This window comes from Anolis sagrei, chromosome 1, assembly GCF_037176765.1.
Source record: "Anolis sagrei isolate rAnoSag1 chromosome 1, rAnoSag1.mat, whole genome shotgun sequence".
Taxonomy (NCBI): domain Eukaryota; kingdom Metazoa; phylum Chordata; class Lepidosauria; order Squamata; family Dactyloidae; genus Anolis; species Anolis sagrei.
The window spans coordinates 143,122,454-143,141,077 of record NC_090021.1 but is presented as its reverse complement, the minus strand read 5'-3'; the positions used below and the strand labels follow the sequence as shown (position 1 = coordinate 143,141,077).

General features: G+C 38.1%; 1 protein-coding gene and 1 pseudogene across 1 annotated transcript in view; one reads left to right on the top strand and one right to left on the bottom strand.

The window, feature by feature from the left end:
• The window catches only part of ESF1 (ESF1 nucleolar pre-rRNA processing protein homolog), a 47,228-nt gene that overhangs the window by 4,034 nt on the left and 24,570 nt on the right, over positions 1 to 18,624 (bottom strand). Inside the window, exons 9-12 of the mRNA XM_060786045.2 lie at positions 16,421 to 16,576; positions 13,235 to 13,356; positions 8,898 to 8,991; positions 1,856 to 1,920 (exon numbers count right to left, since the gene is read on the bottom strand). Coding sequence (XP_060642028.2) covers positions 1,856 to 1,920; positions 8,898 to 8,991; positions 13,235 to 13,356; positions 16,421 to 16,576 — 437 coding nt within the window. The remainder of the gene's footprint in view (positions 1 to 1,855; positions 1,921 to 8,897; positions 8,992 to 13,234; positions 13,357 to 16,420; positions 16,577 to 18,624) is intronic.
• On the top strand, positions 3,412 to 4,306 carry LOC132762010 (neuroplastin pseudogene; annotated as a pseudogene).

Below are 18,624 nucleotides of genomic sequence, written 5' to 3'. Positions count from 1 at the left end.
AGTTTTGGCTGATGAGATAGGATTGTTGTTGTTGTTGATGTGTGCTTTCAAGTCATTTCAGACTTAGGTTGACCCTGAGTAAGGGCTGGGTAAATTGCATTGGAGGGCCGCATCCGACCCCTGGGCCTTAGTTTGAGGACCCCTGGTCTATGGCATTGAATGTGTGCCATGTATATATACATTGTAATCTGCCCTGAGTCCCCTGCGGGGTGAGAAGAGCGGAATATAAATACTGTAAATAAATAAATAAATAAATAAATAACATCTGGGGACCAAACTGGATTAAAAATTAAACCACACCAACCACTATGTAAAAAATTATAGCTGGCCCTCTATATCCCCAGATTCTCATTCCATGGATTCAATGGCCATAAGGCTGATGTGGCTCTCGATGAAAATGGATTTGATTCCCCTGGTGGATCTGAACCCCACAAATAATCCCTTATGATAATTTAGCAAGCGTAGTCTACAACCTGGAGAGATGGACTGAACCAATTCAGACAGCAATCTCTTAAGACACAGGAAAGGCAAGGGTTTTATGGCATAGTGAGTGTATGACAACGTTTAGTCAAAAATAAAGATATGTTATAAAACAAATACAATGGAAATGGTATCTAATACCAATAAGAATAGCAAATATAAATAAAAATTATTTAAAAAATTGCTGGAGAGGATGCCAGGAATAGGGCACATATATACATATGTGGTAGCAGTGTAAATATGTAAATAATTTTGGTGGAAAGTATTGAGTGAGAGGATATAATGAATTTTAAAATAGAAAGAAGTCCTAGTATAGCTTTATTATCATTATATAATAATAAACAACTGAAAAAGAGGACAAAGGTGAGATAACAAACTTATTAACAATAGCAAGACTGCTTATAGAAAGGAATTAGAAAAAGGAAATAAATATACAAATAGAAGAGTGGTATAAGGAAGTATGGAAATTGGCAATAAATGACAAGCTGACATGTAAATTAAAAGTTAAAACAAAGTGATTTTGATGATGTATGAAAAAATTATTGAAAGAGGATTTAAAAAGAAAGAGGATTCAAAAAGGAAGACAGAAAGTAACCTCCACAAGAAGAAATGAATTTTTTGGATAGATAGTATATAAAAGGAGTGGCTCGGGGAGAAGGGAACACGATGTTGAGAGACAGAAAATATGTATAAGCATAAAAATAACAGATGCAAAAAGAGAATGCATTGTACTGAATATTATATGTCTGCTGTAAAACAAATGATGTATAACAAATATATTGAAATATGATAAATAAAATGAATCTTTTGAAAAATAAAACAAATACAATTAATCGTGTATGGGTGAGTTCTTAAATAATGAGTAAATTTTTGATGCATTTAATCAAATTTAAGGAATAGTTCATTAAAAACAACTTCAGTTATTTTTAAGTCTGTTTTACACATGTATCGATTTTTAACTTTAAATATACTTTAAAACACAAAAAATTAAATACTTGGGCAAGTGGGACATGCTCATAGCCCCATGCCTGTTTCTCACCCTACTTTCATACTTGCAGCAACTGCTTAATGAATAATACTGTATTTGTTAAATGTTAATTTATTTAATACTATTTTTAAAAAAACTCTTGTTTCTGTGAATGAGGTTGAAAAATTTTACATAAAATTTAGATGCAACCAATTTGTTACTGTAGCCAAAACACAAGAACACCAACGGCAAGATTTAAGAATGATCTCATTAGTACACTTGCAGACTTGAGGATTTACCAGTTAAACACCATATTAAAAATTGGCATTCCAAAGCTCTTATGGACTCACTGCCAGGTTTGCAAGACTCTGTCCATTCTTAATGTCACTACAGCATGTTCTCTTATACCTTATGGTTTTCTGTATCATCCTTCTCTGGGGCATCTCCTTTTTTCTTCAGTTTCTTGTTCAAACCTGTGTATAAGTCCAAATAAAAATAATTATTAAACGTTTTAGAAATGAGTAAGAGATTGTGGGAAAGTATCCTCCTTGCAACCTTCTGAACTACCAACTTTTCCCAAAAGGCAGTGAAATGTATTTGAGGAATGTCAAATGTGAAGATTTTCGTAAGAGATTCTTCAACTATTTTCTGTTTCAGTTGTGAGGAAGTGATATTTAAGCAACATGAACATCCTTTCATCTACTTTATTTGTACAGGCTGAGTATCTGGGCCCAGAAATTGTTTGGATTTTGGATTTTTTTCTTCATATTTTGAGATACCTGTACTTTTTTATACTGAGATATCCTGGAAATGGGACGCAAGTTTTGATATGAAATTTATTTTTGTTTTGTATACATCTTATACGCATAGACTAAAAGTAACTGTATGCACAACATTTTAAAAATTTGTGTATGAAAGAAGACGGGACCGAGTGCAGGGCCTCCCCAGATGATCTTAGAGAGCTAGATGGTCAATAGGGAGAGATGCGTTCGGACAGGTAAGCTGGGCCGGAACCGCTACATTCAGCAAAGGACAAGAGGGATCCTCTCACCTCTGCAGGAGTCTACTGTATACCATGCATCTGTGGACAAGTCTACACAGGGACCACCAAATGCAGCATTGTCCAAACACGAATCAAGGAACATGAAAGGCACTACAAAATCATTCAACCAGAGAAGTCACCCATAGCAGAGCACCTGATGAACTAACCTGGACACAGCATATTATTTGAGAACACAGACATGCTGGACCACTCTAACAACCACCATGTCAGACTACGCAGAGAAACCATTGAAATCCACAAGAAGCATGTGGACAATTTCAACAGAAAGGAAGAAACAATGAAAATGATCAAAATCTTGCTACCAGTATTAAAAAAACTCTTAAAATTATAACAGTAAATAAAGAACAACATTCAAACACAGGGGAACTCCAGACAGAAAACAATCAGGGACAGTTAAGCACCTCTCAACAAAGGATTCCTTCAGACAGTAACAAGCCACACCGAAAAACTGTCAGGCCATCAAATGCTAATCAAGGTGACCAATTGAAACATCCACACCTAGCTTCAACAGACAAGAGTTCTCCCACCCTAGACTTTCCACAGATATATAAACCCAATTTTCCTAGTTTCCAACATAACTCACAACCTCTGAGAATGCCTGCCATAGATGCAGGTGAAACATCAGGAGAGAATGCTTCTACAACATGGCCATACAGCCCAAAAAACCTACAACAACCCAGTTTTAGTCAAAGTTTACATGGTTCATTGTGACATCAGAACTGAGAGCCAATGAAATGCAAAAAGCCTTCCAGTTTCCAGGATACCATGACTGTTGGTGCAGCAATAATATTTTCCTTAGCCCCACTACCTTTACTGACACACTTAGAGAGAAAAGACTTGTGATGGTATCCATTTCAACCCTCACCCCCCTGCTTTTCCTCCCTCAAACCAACCCAAGATAATGCGGCGGCATTCAGGGATGATTCCTGCAACTCTTTTCTTCCTCTTGGCAATCGAATTGAGCCTTTTCCCGACGCTGACTGGCGCTCAGAACAAGCCCAGGATCAATGCCAGTAATAAGATGACTATTAATACCAATGTTTCACCTTCAAAACCCATCACACTACAGTGCAACCTCACTGCAAGTAACATTTCCGACATTTCCAGTCACTGGGCGAAAAATGGTAAAGAAATTTCAGGCACTAGGAATGCTACAAACAACACAAAATACAGAATTCAAAAGCCCAAAACAGATGATTCCGGGGAGTATTCGTGCGTTTTCGTATTCAATGGCACCCATTCAGTAAATGCCATTATTGAAGTGAAAGCTGCTCCTGATATTATTGGGCACAAACGAAGTGAGAACAAGAATGAAGGGCAAGAGGCACTGATGTACTGCAAATCGGAAGGTTACCCGAACCCTAAATGGATGTGGTATAAGAAGATCAATGATATTTCTGTGACGATCGACAACAGTTCTGGTCGCTTCTTTATCAACAAGAAAGACAACTATACTGAACTGATCATTATGAACCTCCACATCAATGAGGATCCTGGCCTGTATGAATGCAATGCAACAAACTCAGCTGGCCATGATACAGCAATTACAATATTGCGTGTTCGCAGCCGCTTGGATCCTTTGTGGCCCTTCCTGGGGATTCTGGCAGAGATAATTACTCTTGTTGTTATCATTATGGTTTACGAGAGGAGGAAGCGGCCTTATGAGGTGCCTGACTATGATGAACAAAATGAACCAATAAAAACCAATTCCACAAACAACCACAAAGACACAAACCTACGGCAGAGAAACACAAATTGAAAATATTGCTTATAGCTTTAACTTTGAGAGACTGATGCAAGATAGGGTTGTCCTAGTGGCTGCCCTAAGCTTCAAAACTCCCTTCCTATTGAGATTAGAAGAGGTCCTTCCATTGACAGGCAATGACTTAGTCCTGCAGACATTTGAGAACATACGGTTTCCAAAGAAAGAGCTTTTAAGAGGGTGCTGTATTACCATATTTTAATTGAAATTATTGAAACTTTTAAATAATAATTTTAATTGACTGTTTCAAATTGTTTCAGTTGTTGTTCATAATTTAATTCTGTTTTAAAGTTGGCCTTTTGTACTATATATACTCATGTGTACATTTAGGAATTGTGGTCAAAAAATCGATTCCAAAAAAATTGGTTAGCGTATCCACAGGTCAATGTAAATACTGTACCCTAACTCTTATTTTATTTTATTTAAAAAACAAAACAAAACTGTCTACTTCTCTAGGAACCCATCCAGACATCCCCTTTAATGTGGGGATTCTTGCAATTAAAAGGGGGCTATCCAGAAACATGAATCAATTCACCACAAACCAGGGAAACCCTTGGAAGGCACGGGATAAACCCACTACTTTCGCTGTCTGGACTGCTCCCTCAAAAGTTCCAGGCTTTTGAGGGGGCAGTCCAGACAGTAGTCCCATGGCTTTCCCCTCCCCAAAAGCCCTTTTAAAAATAAAAGAACTTACCTGGCCTCCATTTGCATGGTGCCGGAGCTCTCCTGGCACGTAGAAATGCCATGCCAGGAGACGGAGGGGGGGGGGGGGGAGGAAAATTGCTCCTGCCAACCCCTTCTCCTGGCACATCATTCCTACGCACCAGGAGAGCTTTGGCACCATGTGAATGGAGGCCAGGTGAGTTCTTTTGTTTTTAAAGGGATTTTGGGGTCTTTTGGGGAGGGGTTAGAGTGTCCAGGTGTTCTCCTGGAAAGTTCTGGGAGACTATCTGGACACCCACCCCCAGAGAGCACATGCTTTCTGGGGGATGTGTGGATGGGGAACCGAGGACATTCACGTTTTCTAAATGCGAATGTTCCCAGGATAAACTGCTGTCTGGAAGCACTCTAAGAACAGTTGTGAAAAGCAAGAGCTTAGTTTGTCTTGGGAGAACCTAAAAGAAGCAATGACACCATTCCCCTTTACTTTTCTCCATCATCAAGGGAGCTTGATAATTTAGATCCCAAGATGTGTTAGCAGGCAGCATCTCCCCCCCCCGGAAAAACACCTTTTTTTATAGCCATAGTCTTTTTTGCAAACCTTTCCCCATTTTGTGTAGTACACTCAAGTGTATGTCAATTTGCATCTAGAAGGTGTCAGAAGTTTTTTGGGGGAGGGGGCATACTGGCATTATGCAGTATATTTTATATTTTATTCATGTACCCTGCTTTGAAATTTTCAGACCATTAGCACTACATAAAATTTTAAGGTAACAATATCCATATGCTTTTCTGTCCTCACATTGCTGTATGAAGAAAGCATTTCTCACGATTCCATCTTGAAAACAACCCTCCTTGAACCTGTGTAGCTCCCTGCCACAATTTTCACAGTCTTTCTCAATCTAATTCCCTCAGCCAACTAGAATGTAAATCACAAATTTGCTTAAAGCACCCTACATTTAGAAATAGTAAAGTAATCGTCTTCCCAACCTTTCAGCATGGATCACAGTGTAACCACCACAACGAAGACTTGTAGTGCATTAAGTCACAAATTGTCACAACCTTCAAAAACAGGCAGTTCTGCAGACAGCATTTCTACTAACTTGAGGTCCTAAAAGTCAAGCTAAAAACATTTTGAACACACAAAATATACGTACTTGCAAAAAATAGATCTGTTTATAAAATCCAGATCCAGAAGACACACGTTCCAAAAAGATAGATTTTTAAAAGACAAAATTGTAGTATTTTGAAAGAAACTTTTTTCTCTGAATTGATGTTGCACACTCTTGAGGATTTTGCAAACAATGGTCCAGGAAGAAAATGTACAAGGAATCTTGTTACACATTCATTTTTCCCCTCTCTTTTTGTCCTTTCTTGTTGAGCAAGTATGCAGAACTAATTATTTCGCGCATATATATATCTATGGCATGAAATATTTTGGAACAGGCAAACCACAATGCTTGTGAATCTCTTATACAGACTTAGTTTCCAGGGATTAAAAGAGAACAATCATGTTAATAAAAACTGTTCAGGTATGATAAAAAGCAGGATATATTAACATATACAGAGCAATTCCAATATTCCTTCCTCTCTAGTTTGCATGAACTTTATTTTATTGGCCTATCAAGCCCAATTAATTTCAATTTATTTTCCATCATCATCAGCCAGTAAGAAATATCAATTCTATCTTCTACTGAAAAAACAATTTTACTACTGAAAAGTTAATAATCTAGACTTGGAACAGTTATGAATACATTTTATAGACCTGCCTTGGAGCACAGCTCAGATGTAGCAGTTTTCTCATATTTTCTTGGTATACTACAGCCAATTTACTATGTTTTTTTTCAAACTGTATTGCATGCCTAAACACTAAATGAAACATTTCAAACATTATTTGAAAGAAATTTGCAATTTATTGCTTGAGTTAGTAGCTGCACATACATGAGTTTGAGTTACGACGTTCAGCATTGTAAAATCTAATGCAGGCAGATCTTTGTATTTAATAATATGCAAAAGAGATGAATTACAACTGCCCTAAAACATTCAGGCACAATCCAGTGAATTCACATTCTTCTCTAACTGTCTAATGGGCTGTAGACTTATTTCAAATAGCAAGCAATGCTCTGTCATGGTAAATAGCTTAAGAAACCTAAGAGCTTTCCAAAACAACTGGATTCTCAGCTTACTTTCCCTATCACACTTTGGGCTAACCCTTTCACTGATTCACAACCTAATAATGTGCTTCTGTTGGGTATTCTTGAAGTGACAAGATAGTCACTTCTGCTAGTGAGAGGAGCCTTTCTGTTTGCAGAATAGCTAGTCCTGACTCCTAAATGTTAAATACAAGAAGTCAAAGTTGGCAAAACTGTGGATCCTATGCCACTAACTGTTGAAACCAATTTGTTTTTGTTTATCATTTTAAATAAACACTATATTTATAGCTGTTTATACTCTGAATGTTTCTGCTCTTCAAATTTTCTCTTGGGTATGCTTAGAATTAAGAACGTTTAGTCAATTATAAAATAACAGTTTATTTCCTTTTGTAAACAATCTCAATAAAATAAAAAAAACCTTCATTTTGATCATCACAACTCTACTACGTTGTTGCAAAACTGTCATGGACAGCCGGTTAGTTTCTATTAAAAGTGCTGGTGAGCTATATAGCCCTACATGGCTTTGGTGCAGGATGCCCGAAAGTCCGTATTACCTCAAATGAATCTGCCAAAGTGCAAAATGTCCATCCCACCATTTTCTCAGTTTTATCTGGTGAGGACACAGGAGAAAAAACTTCTCACTGTCTACTCCTAGGTGAAGAAACTCCCTCCAAGAGAGCCTTTGGGCCCTTCCACACAACCCTATAGCCCAGAATATCAAGACAGAAAATCGCAAAATATCTGCTTTGAACTGGGTTATCTGAGTCCGCACTCAGATAATGTGGGATTTTCTGCCTTGATATTCTGGGCTGTAGGGCTGTATGGAAGGGCTCTTAGTGGTGACCTCTCTGCTTTCTTTAAGGCAACAGTCAAATGTCTTCTGATTCAAACAAAATTGTAGCTTTTAGTCGGTTGGTTAGATGTCCAGTGGTATGTCGGTATATATGGCTCATGTAATTAATGTATTTCTAATTTTTTTAAATTAACATTTTAAATGTGATGGTTTAATGTTTATGGAATTTTAGTATTAGCTAAAATTAGCAAATTGGTTTCAATAGTTAGTGGCATAGGATCCACAGTTTTGCCAACTTTGACTTCTTGTATTTAACATTTAGGAGTGAACATATTATAAATCATTTGGGGTCCTTTCTTAGGGAAAATGCAGAAAATATATGAATAGACACTCCTATCATTCCTATGCTTATACCACAGGAGGAAAACTAGGAGTTTTTCTGTTGGAGTCAGTAGTTCAAAGTTTTACAATTGTGACATTTCTGGAGCAGTTTTTTCCACAGATATATACAAACATTGAGAAAGAAATGCATACAATAAAATATAATAATGCCACCACAAAATCCACATCATCATTTTAATATATTTGATTTATTATTATTATTATTAAATTATTATTAATAATATCATTATTATTACTATTTCTTACCCATCTCTCCTTGTGGCAGGTTTTAACATTAAGACTACGTATGGATGTATTGGGATTTATTTACATTCTGTTTCCATTCTAATTTAATTGGTATAATCTCAGAATTCATTCTGTAATGACTACAGGTCTTGGTACATATAAACGGCAAGCTATGCTTTTAAGTTGTGCACTGCAAAAAAAATGTCAAATTGTTCTTGTGTTCCACTTCCCACCTTTTATTCATTATCTGGTTCTTAAGAAGGTCTATCTTCCTGTCTAATGGCTGTAAAGTTTGCACCTTAATGGAGGACTGCAAGATATTCTCTGACAATTTCAGTACATATTAACTAATGAATCAACCTTTATCACACAGAATTGACAGAATATCTAACCTGTTTTTTTGAGTTCCTCAGCAAAGTATGGATCATTCAAATCAACATCAGATGGGCACTCATCTTCAATGATCAATGATTCTTCATCAGCACCCTAAAACAAATATCAAAAATTAAACAAACATGAAAAAAATATTTAAAATGGCTTACATAAAAAAACAGTATTCTCTAGGCACTAACATATAACAAAGGAAGAAAATGTTTTAAAACAACTACTAAAGTTGAACAAACCTTCCTTAGCATGGCTAGTGATAAAGATTTCTGAGTGTTGTATGACAAAACATTTGGAAAGCAATAGATTCTTCTACATCTATATAAATAAAAAACCACTGGACGAATTGCTGCCAAATATGGCCACAAGACACCTACTAACCCAAGGAGTGACTATCACTCAAAAAATTGATTTTGTCATTTTGGAGTTGTAGTTGCTGGGATTTATAGTTAAACTACAATCAAAGAGCATTCTGAACTCCACCAATGATGGATTTGAACCAAATGTGGCACACAGGACTCCCATGACCAACAGAAAACACTAGAAGGGTTTGGTGGGCATTGACCTTGAGTTTGTGAGTTGAAGTTCAGCTATATCCAGAGAGCAGTGTGGACCCAAACAATGATGTATCTGGACCAAACTTGGTACAAATATTCCATATGCCCAAATAGGAACACAGATGGAGCTTGGGGGAAATAGACCTTGACATTGGGAGTTGTAGTTCCTGGGATTGATAGTTCACCTACAATCAAAGAGCATTCTGAACCCCACCAACGATAAAGAGCCACCCAGCCACAGATATAGATAGATATATAATATATGATTGACACATACATATCTATATGACAGATATAGTATCATAGATTTGAAAGGGACCCTTACAGAAGGAAAATGATATGTTGCCTGTTCCAGAGTAGGCAAACCAGTCAATCTCTACATCAACACCAACAAAGAAACAACAAGAAATACTATTTACCCACAAAATAAAGAAATTACATATATTAGAAACCAACACTTTCTCATTACTTTATTTTCCAGATCGAAAGACTGGGCCACAGCAACGCGTGGCAGGGAACAGCTAGTATGTATGTGTGTATATATATATATGTGTGTGTGTGTGTATATATATATATATAGAGAGAGAGAGAGAGAGAGAGATGCTGATTCAGAAAATTGCATTGGATAGACCACATCAGTTCGGATTTCTTAGATATGGTTATTATGGTTTTCTATGGGTGGGCACATGGCACCTGGTAGATGGCATATGTTCTGTATCTTAAAAGTAAAGCTGGTAGGGGAAAACTGGTGCCATTTTTGGAATCAGCAGGTCAAATATACCCAGAAACGGGCCTAACATTTAAGGTATCAAATTTGAGGCCTAACATTTGAGGCCAGTGTAATTACTCTGAAACCAAAACCAGCAATAAACTTCCAACAATGCATCGATCTTGCATCTTTTTTACAAAGAGATATCATCTGACATTAACTTGAATAAACCAAGTAACAACTGTCCGGCCGTCCCCCGTCTCCCCCCCCCCCCCCACCAGCAGCAGCATACAGCCAACAGTGCCCTTAAAGCAGTGGTTCTCAGCTTGTGGGTCCCCAGGTGTTTTGGCCTACAACTCCCAGAAATCCCAGCCAGTTTACCAGCTGTTAAGATTTCTGGGAGTTGAAGGCCAAAACATCTGGGGATCCACAGGTTGAGAACCACTGCAAGGGATGAGCAATGGCTGCATTTACAAACAGCTGCTGATCTAACAGACAGCATGACCGAACACAGATTATCCATTAAGTCTGCTGGATGAAACATTCCAAAAATAAAGTGTATTTTGAAACATGGATATCTGTTTTATGAGTTCCTTGGCTGACATCCATATGGAGTTACCATGCTCTCAGAGCAAAGAGTTAGCCTTAAAATTAAGAAATGCCTGGCACCTCTATTGTTGACTTTACAGAAACAATGAAGAATGTCCATCGTAGAGACACTCATCAATTTTCTAAAAGGATCTCAAAATGTGAATGTCTTTGAAGACTTTCCCAATGCTAAGAAAGGATACGCTGCTAAAATACTGCAGGCAAATTTGCTCACTATAGAAGACTTTGGACTAAGCTATCATTTTTCATCCATGGCTTGGCAGCTCAGTTCAGACATGATGATATTTTAGCAACAACAATGACCACTTCCTTTAGCAATGCAGAATTTATCAAGGACATAAGATCAAAGGAGATTTTCTGGATAGCTTAAGACATTCATCCTTCATCCTACCCTTAATCACAACTTGTTTTTCATTCACTTAGCTGCCAAAGGAAGATGAAAAGTACTCAAAGTTGTTATGACTTAGAATTACCTTGTGACCAATCACTTCCTTATTCTCATTTTCTATAAACTCATTTCAAAAATAAGATTTCCAAGAGGAAAAGTACACAGGTTTTCCAGTTTTGTTCCACCGAGTCCAGCACTCCTTGGAAGCGTCTCAGGACATGCTCACTGAAAAGACTAGCAGCTGCAGCAAACTTCCCAGAGCAGACTGCAGGCTAAGTCCAGCTTGGAAAGTATTTTCCCAAGCTTCCCTTCCGACTGAAGTGTGATGAGTGGCAATCCACAGCCTCCTAGGAGCACCTGATGGCGCAATGGGTTAAACCCTTGTGCCCGCAGGACTGCTGATCAAAAGGTTGGCAGTTCAAATACAGGGAGCAGGGTGAGCTCCCATTTGTCAGCTCAAGCTTCTCATGCGGAGACATGATAGAAGCCTCCCATAGGATTGTAAAACATCCAGGCTTCCCTGGACAACATCCTTGCAGAAGGCCAATTCTATCACAACAGAAACAACTATCAGTTAGTGGGTTCTAGGTTTTTTCGAGCTATATGGCCATGTTCTAGAGCAGTGGTTCTCAACCTGTGGGTCCCCAGGTGTTTTGGCCTACAATTCCCAGAAATCCCAGCCAGTTTACCAGCTGTTAGGATTTCTGGGAGTTGAAGGCCAAAACATCTGGGGACTCACAGGCTGAGAATCACTGTTCTAGAGGTATTCTCTCCTGATCTTTCGTCTGCATCTATGGAAAGCATCCTTAGAGGTTGTGGCGTCACAACCTCTGAGGATGCTTGCCATAGATGCAGGAGAAACATCAGGAGAGAATGCCTCTAGAACATGGTCATATAGCCCGAAAAAACCTAGAACCCAGTGATTCTAGCCATGAAAGCCTTCAACAATACATTGAACTACCAGTTATCTTAAGTCGCTCCTGACACACACACACACAATCCACAGCCTGTTTATGGATTCCTCATTTCTGGCAGGCTCCATTGCAATGCATATTGCATTTTTTCCCAAAGCAAGACAGATTTTATAATCAGCAGCATTTCTGAATTTGTTTGTTTATGATACTTTTCTATCTGCTGTTTTGTTCTTATTTTATTACATTATATTTTGTTGCAGAATACAATAAGGCATCCTAGACGTCTTTTGATGGGCAGGATATACCATACATTCATTAGTAGAAAATGAACTAAGCCTTCTGGAAAGGCAGCTTATGCCCAACTATTCCTGCAAGATGCAACCCCTGGAGAATGCCAAGCCTATCTTAATTATCTGCAACTTTTAGGGCTCTGTGGCAGAGCTTGCCAAATTCTTTTTCTTATTTTTGGAGTACAACTCTCAGCACCTCATGGTGAATATGGTCACTGGCTAAGCTGGCTATAGGATACAGCTGTCCTTCCACTTTGGAGGAGGTATTTACAGGTACTTTGTGAAAAGGGAAAAACCACAAATATCTCCTGGTAGGTGGGAGGGTAGGGAATGGGGCACTGATGCTGTTTCATCTGGGCAAAGGAAGGGAGATACTGAAGGGAACTGAAACATGCAAAAATATAAAGTGGAGTAGGAACGTTCCCCACGTGCGCCTGTAACATAATTTATCCTGCGGATCCAGTTCTTCTTTTTCTTCCTGTGTGCCACACTTTTCTGTTTTGCCTGCTATTTCCTTTTCTTTCCCTGGGCAAGACAGACACTTGCAGCACACAGGAAGAGGTCAATGAGTTGGATCCTTGGGGTAAGTGAAGTGACAGATGGGGTCAGCTCCTCCTCTTCTTGAAAGCTGTGAATGTTCATACAGCAGCTCCAACGTAAGGAAGTAGGGACTGGCGACACAAGCTTGTAAATAAATTGCAAATATGCAATTTGTGGAAGTGGAAGGATGACTTTACTGCCAATGCTGGTAATTAAACCTACTTTTTCCAAGTTTTGTCCTATAGTATACACACAAGATTTCTTGTCAGATGCATCAACTTGGAACAGAATTCTTTGGTAACACAAAATTGGAGTGCTTGATTTAAAGTAAACGCTACCTTTTGTTTTTTCTTCAGTTTCCTCTTCTCTTTCTTTTTTTCTAGAAATTGTTCCCATGGGGTTAGTTTATCTTTTCCTTCCAATTTGTTTCTCACCATTTCTTCAGCACTTTCTTTAAGTCCTACAGTCAACCAGAAAAACATAAAGATTAAGGTTAGATCTTGAATGAAGACCTATATTCAAACATCTAAAGAAGGAGAAACAGCTTTCCAGTGTGAAGACACACTGCTACTCATACTTTGAAATGAGTTCGAAATAGCTGATGAAATATCAGAAGGCAGAGGGCAATCATTTTCTCAAGAACACACACATTTATGCATTTTAAATCCATAATTTACATTGTTCAGATAACTAATATATGATATAATGTAGTCATACATACAAGAATGCACACACAGGCATATATCCCCCATCCACACCGGCACATACACATTCCTCTGAAAATGTACATAGCATACATTCTGTATTGACTTGATATTAATACTGAAAATACAGTAAGACAAACTAAATTTAAATGGGACAGTTTTACTGATTTTACTGTATTATAAAAATTTAATTTATTTTTTATTCACAATTTATTTCTTTGATTTTTTTACAAGCTATTTATTTATTTATGTACTTTTTATCCTGTCCATATTAGCCCGAAGGCAACTCAGGGCAGCGTACAAGTCGGCAACAATTAGATGCCATATATAAAAATACACTTGAGTGCCAATTAACTGACAATCTACTGTATTAGTAGCTATAGGGACCAAAAGATCAAAGGAACACGAGCTTGCTATTCTCTACCTCAATTTGCTCCCAGAGGAAGTAGAACTCAAACAACTGACTTAGGTTTTCATCTCCTTGATCCCCTTTGTCATGTTTGCATGCTAGGACTAACCTCTTAAGTTAGCATTTCCAGACCTGTCAACAGCTAGAAGAAGCTGGATATCATGTTAAATGTGTGGTTAAAAGAAACATCCTCTGTTTCCACAGCAAATGACAACTGCATAAGACTAAACAGGAAAATTACATTCAGTGGAGTAGTGTACTGCCTCACCACAGTCTCCCCTGCCACAGAACATGAGAAAGGAGCGTGAAGCTATTTCTTTTAAAAGAAATCAAGTTACCCATTACAAGGTTTATAGTGTTCGCTATACAATGTGGGGTGGAAGCTGCGGCTTGGGTTATGGAGTGTTGTAGGATCCAAACTTTTCAACTTATTCTCTCTTTCTCTCTCTCTCATGCTTTGCTCAGACATAATGCCATGCCATGGTTTGGTGCCGTGAGAACAAAGGAGGAAAACGTGAAAATGAGTATTAAAAAACTCTAAAATCAGGACAGTAAAGAAAGAGCAACAATCAAAAACAGGGGAATTGCAGACAAGACTAAATCAGAGCCAGCTAACACCTCCCAAAAAAGGATCCCCGAGGCAGCAACCAGCCAGGCTTTGAAGCTGCAAGGCCATTCAATGGTAATCAAGGTGGCCAATTGAAACATTCACACTTGCCACAAGCAGGACCCGCCCTGTACCTTCCACAGATATATAAACCTCCCTTGCCTTGTTTCCAACAGACCTCTGAGGATGCCTGCCATAGATGCAGGTGAATGTTGGGAGAGAATGCTTCTGGAATATGGCCATACAGCCCAAAAAACTCACAGCAATCCAGTCATGAAATGCAGTAAACTTTCTGCTCTGAAGTTAGTACTTTGCATCATTTACTCTAGTTGAATGAATGAATTTTGCCTTTGCATAACTCCTGTTAACAACAACTAACTAATTAAATAAAAATGAGCATATAAAACACTTTCTTTGGCTTAGTTTTCTCTGTTTGCACACAATCCAGCAAACAGGATAGCATGAGATGATTTCAACATGATTTTAGTTTGAAGTCAGAATACAAAAGTTATTGCAAATAAAATAACTGGATGGCTGACAGTAGAACCACAAAAAGAAATATACTTTTGACATATTATATGGTGACAGCTACTTTGCACAGTTTTGCTAAAGAGGTAGCATTAGGTGTTGAAGCAGATCATTCCACATCAGGAGAAATTGTAAAAAAAGTGGAAGGATCCAACAGCCCAGAAAATGAAACCAGCTACTCCATCTGGAAAAGTAGGACTTAAATGTAGCATGGCCTCTATATAAAACAAAGGAAGGGTATGAACTTCCACCACAGATCAGAATGCCTTGGAAACTGCTGTCCAAATTGTTTCCCAAGAATGAAAGTTATTGTCTAAAGTGGCCACAATAGGAAAAACAGAAGGGGAAAATGAACTATTTGGAGCAAACAACATATGGTTTGAAGCTGGAAAATGTATTGTATGCCTTTGCTCCTACATACACATCACTTCATTACTCAGGTGTCAAGAAATTCAAATACTGTAAAGTCAGGGGAACTAATTTGCTGCATGTGTGTGTGTGTGTGTGTGTGTGTGTGTGTGTGTGTGTGTGTATATATATATATATATATATATATATAATTGATTTAGATCCCACTAAGTAAAAAGCCTGTATCTCTAAGGAGAACAAGTGTCAAGTTTATAACTTTGTAAGTACTTTAAATGTGTTGTAACATATGATGTTTAATGGATATTTTCAGCACATGTTGATGTATATAATAAGTGCTGTTTAAAACTTAGCAAGTATCTTTAAATGTATTTCAGTACATGATGTTCAATATATATATATTTGCAGCAAATTTTGAGATATATAATAATTTCAGTCCACCAGAGGAAGGCTTGGAGTAAGGCCGAAACCAGTTGTGGGTGGCTGATTCATATGCAACTCAACATAAGAAGACATGGCATTGATATCATTTCAGAGTGACTGTACAAAAACTCACACAATATTGTTTGATTACTGTGAAATTGAACAGTATAACATGTTCATACAATTATATGCTTAATTCTATTACTTTCTATTTTCTGTATAAGTGGGACATTTGTTTTGTTTACTAATTCAGGAACCCATTCATATTGTACTGTATGCAATGTGTACATGGGACAATCTGTGAGGCCTCGCACAGAAAAAGTTGTGGTGTTGAGACAGTTTATACACTCACCACAGAAGTCTACCAAACAATGTCCATGTGAGACAGGAGTTAACAGAACAAGCATATCACACATTCTTAAAACAGTGAAAACAGCATTACATTTGCCAGCAAATGTGTTTTTGGTTTCAGGTTTTTGAAAATTACCTGGAACCCATTTAATCTCCATTTCCATATCAGTTTCTTGATGCTTTTTTTCTTTTTCCTGGATACCCCGAAGAAGTTCCCTGTATTTTGCAATTTGCAATTCATCGTCCTTAGGGCGAGACTTATGTTTCTCTGTTGTTTGTGCAACACCAACGTCTTTTAAAGAAAAAAAAGAAAATGTTCAGAAAATGCTTATAAAAGACAGTATTTTTGTCTAGGCAGATGAACCAGATAACCAAAACATTCAATAATAAGGGTGTGTGTTAAATACTAGGCTGACAGACAAGCAGCAAAGTCGTCGTGTATTGGGATACAAAGGTAGAAATCACAGGAATATGATTGGTTGTAGAGAGAAATAATAATAATATATAATAATATACTTTATTTTTATTCCACCCTATCTCCCTGAGGGGACTTAGGGCAGATTTCAGTACACATATATGGCAAACAGTCAATGCCGATTATACAATTAACAAAGACAGACAGTACATAAACCTTGCATAACAATATATTTACAAGTGCCAAATCAGATAACCGATTCCTTCAGCTAGAGCAAGTATCCTGCCTGGGACAGCATCCACCTGCCTGATTAAAGGTTCATGAGACCATTTGAGGCACAAAAGAATCCTGAGCAAAATAAAATAAAATTTAAAAAAATCAGACACCACACCATGGTAACAAATACTAAATGAGATAACTTCCCCAAACTTCAGAAAAGTATCTGATCCCATCTGATCTTGGAAGCTATGCAGGGTTAGAAGGTGGGCTGTCAGTGAATACCAGATGGTCTAAGAAGAATATGAGGAAGCATTAATAAGAAAGCAATGGCAAACCCTCTCTGAATATCCCTTGCTGAAGAAAACCCCATGAAATCCTTGAGATCACTGTTAGTAAATAGATGATCTGAAGAGACATGTTTGTGGGCCAGGTTTATATTTTCCTCAGCAGTCTCTAGTCTGATAGGCAGTGGATCTCCCAGATTTCATCTCTATATAGAAAAGTCAAAGTATGTGTGTATGTTTTGTTTGTACCAAAAAGGATCCAACATGGCTTGATGGATCTGGATTGAACTTCATTATACAATTTAAAATAATTGAAGGAGCAGCTAGTAATTCAACAGTCAAGTGTCCAGTCCAAGGTCGAGAGCTGAATACAAGAGAGTCCAGACTCTGACAGCCAAAGTTTGAAGGGAAGTCCGTGAAAACTAGATAGCAAGAGTCCGAGGTCGTAGCTTCAAGCATCTCCATTGCAGCCAGCAACAAGGTGCTACCCCTGAGCTCTTTAAATCCTAAATTATCAGGGGTTACCTGTTGCTGGCTCTCTTCTCAGGTAACCCAAAGGACCTGTGCAGCTGAGACCTCTCTCTTCGTATGTCAACAAAACTTGTAACAGTTAACTTCCTCAGCCTGCTCAGAGGAACCCACTTGCATTTGTTCTGCAAGCTGAGAAGCAGGATATCCTTTGATAGGTGCTTCTTCGAAGTTTGGCTGAAGGAGCAACTGGGTAATGCTGGGCTCCAGCTCAACCGCTAAACCAGAATCCCCCCATCCTCACTTTCCGAGCTATCCATGACAGCAAAAGAAAGGAAGGAAAGAAAGAATGGATGAAGAAGGGAAGGGAAGGAGAGCAGGGAAGGTGTTTGAGGGAAAGCAAGGGAAGAAGGAAAGAAAGAAATAAAACAGAGAGAGAGAGAAAGTGTCTGAGGGAAATTGAGGAAGCAAAGAAAGAGGCACAAAGACACCCTGCCCACCATTTCCATAGAGTTGCCTGGAAACATTTTGTGATAGTCCTTCTTAGAGCTGGAGAAATGAGAAAGTAGGCCGCCAGCGGTCCTTCCAACATCTAGACAATACTGGGTTTATATGTTAGTACTTTTCCCAGTCCTACAAGGGATTGAACCTGCAGCTATGAGCTACAGTCTTCAATTAAAATGTAAATAAAACTCAGTTTAACTTTTGGGGGGTGGGAGGTCTGTATAAGCGCAGCTCACCAGGATGCGACACATTGTCTCGTGTTTTATATGTAACACCTTTTAAATAACTATAACTTTTAAATAACTATACTGAGGAGAGTAAGAAGTACAGGACATTCTTTCCATCTGATCACACATTTTACATTTTTATTCAAACAGCTGAAATTCATTTCCCCCCTGTTTGTGCTTAGTGCCACAATAAACAGACTGGCTAGAATTCTGTCATGTACTC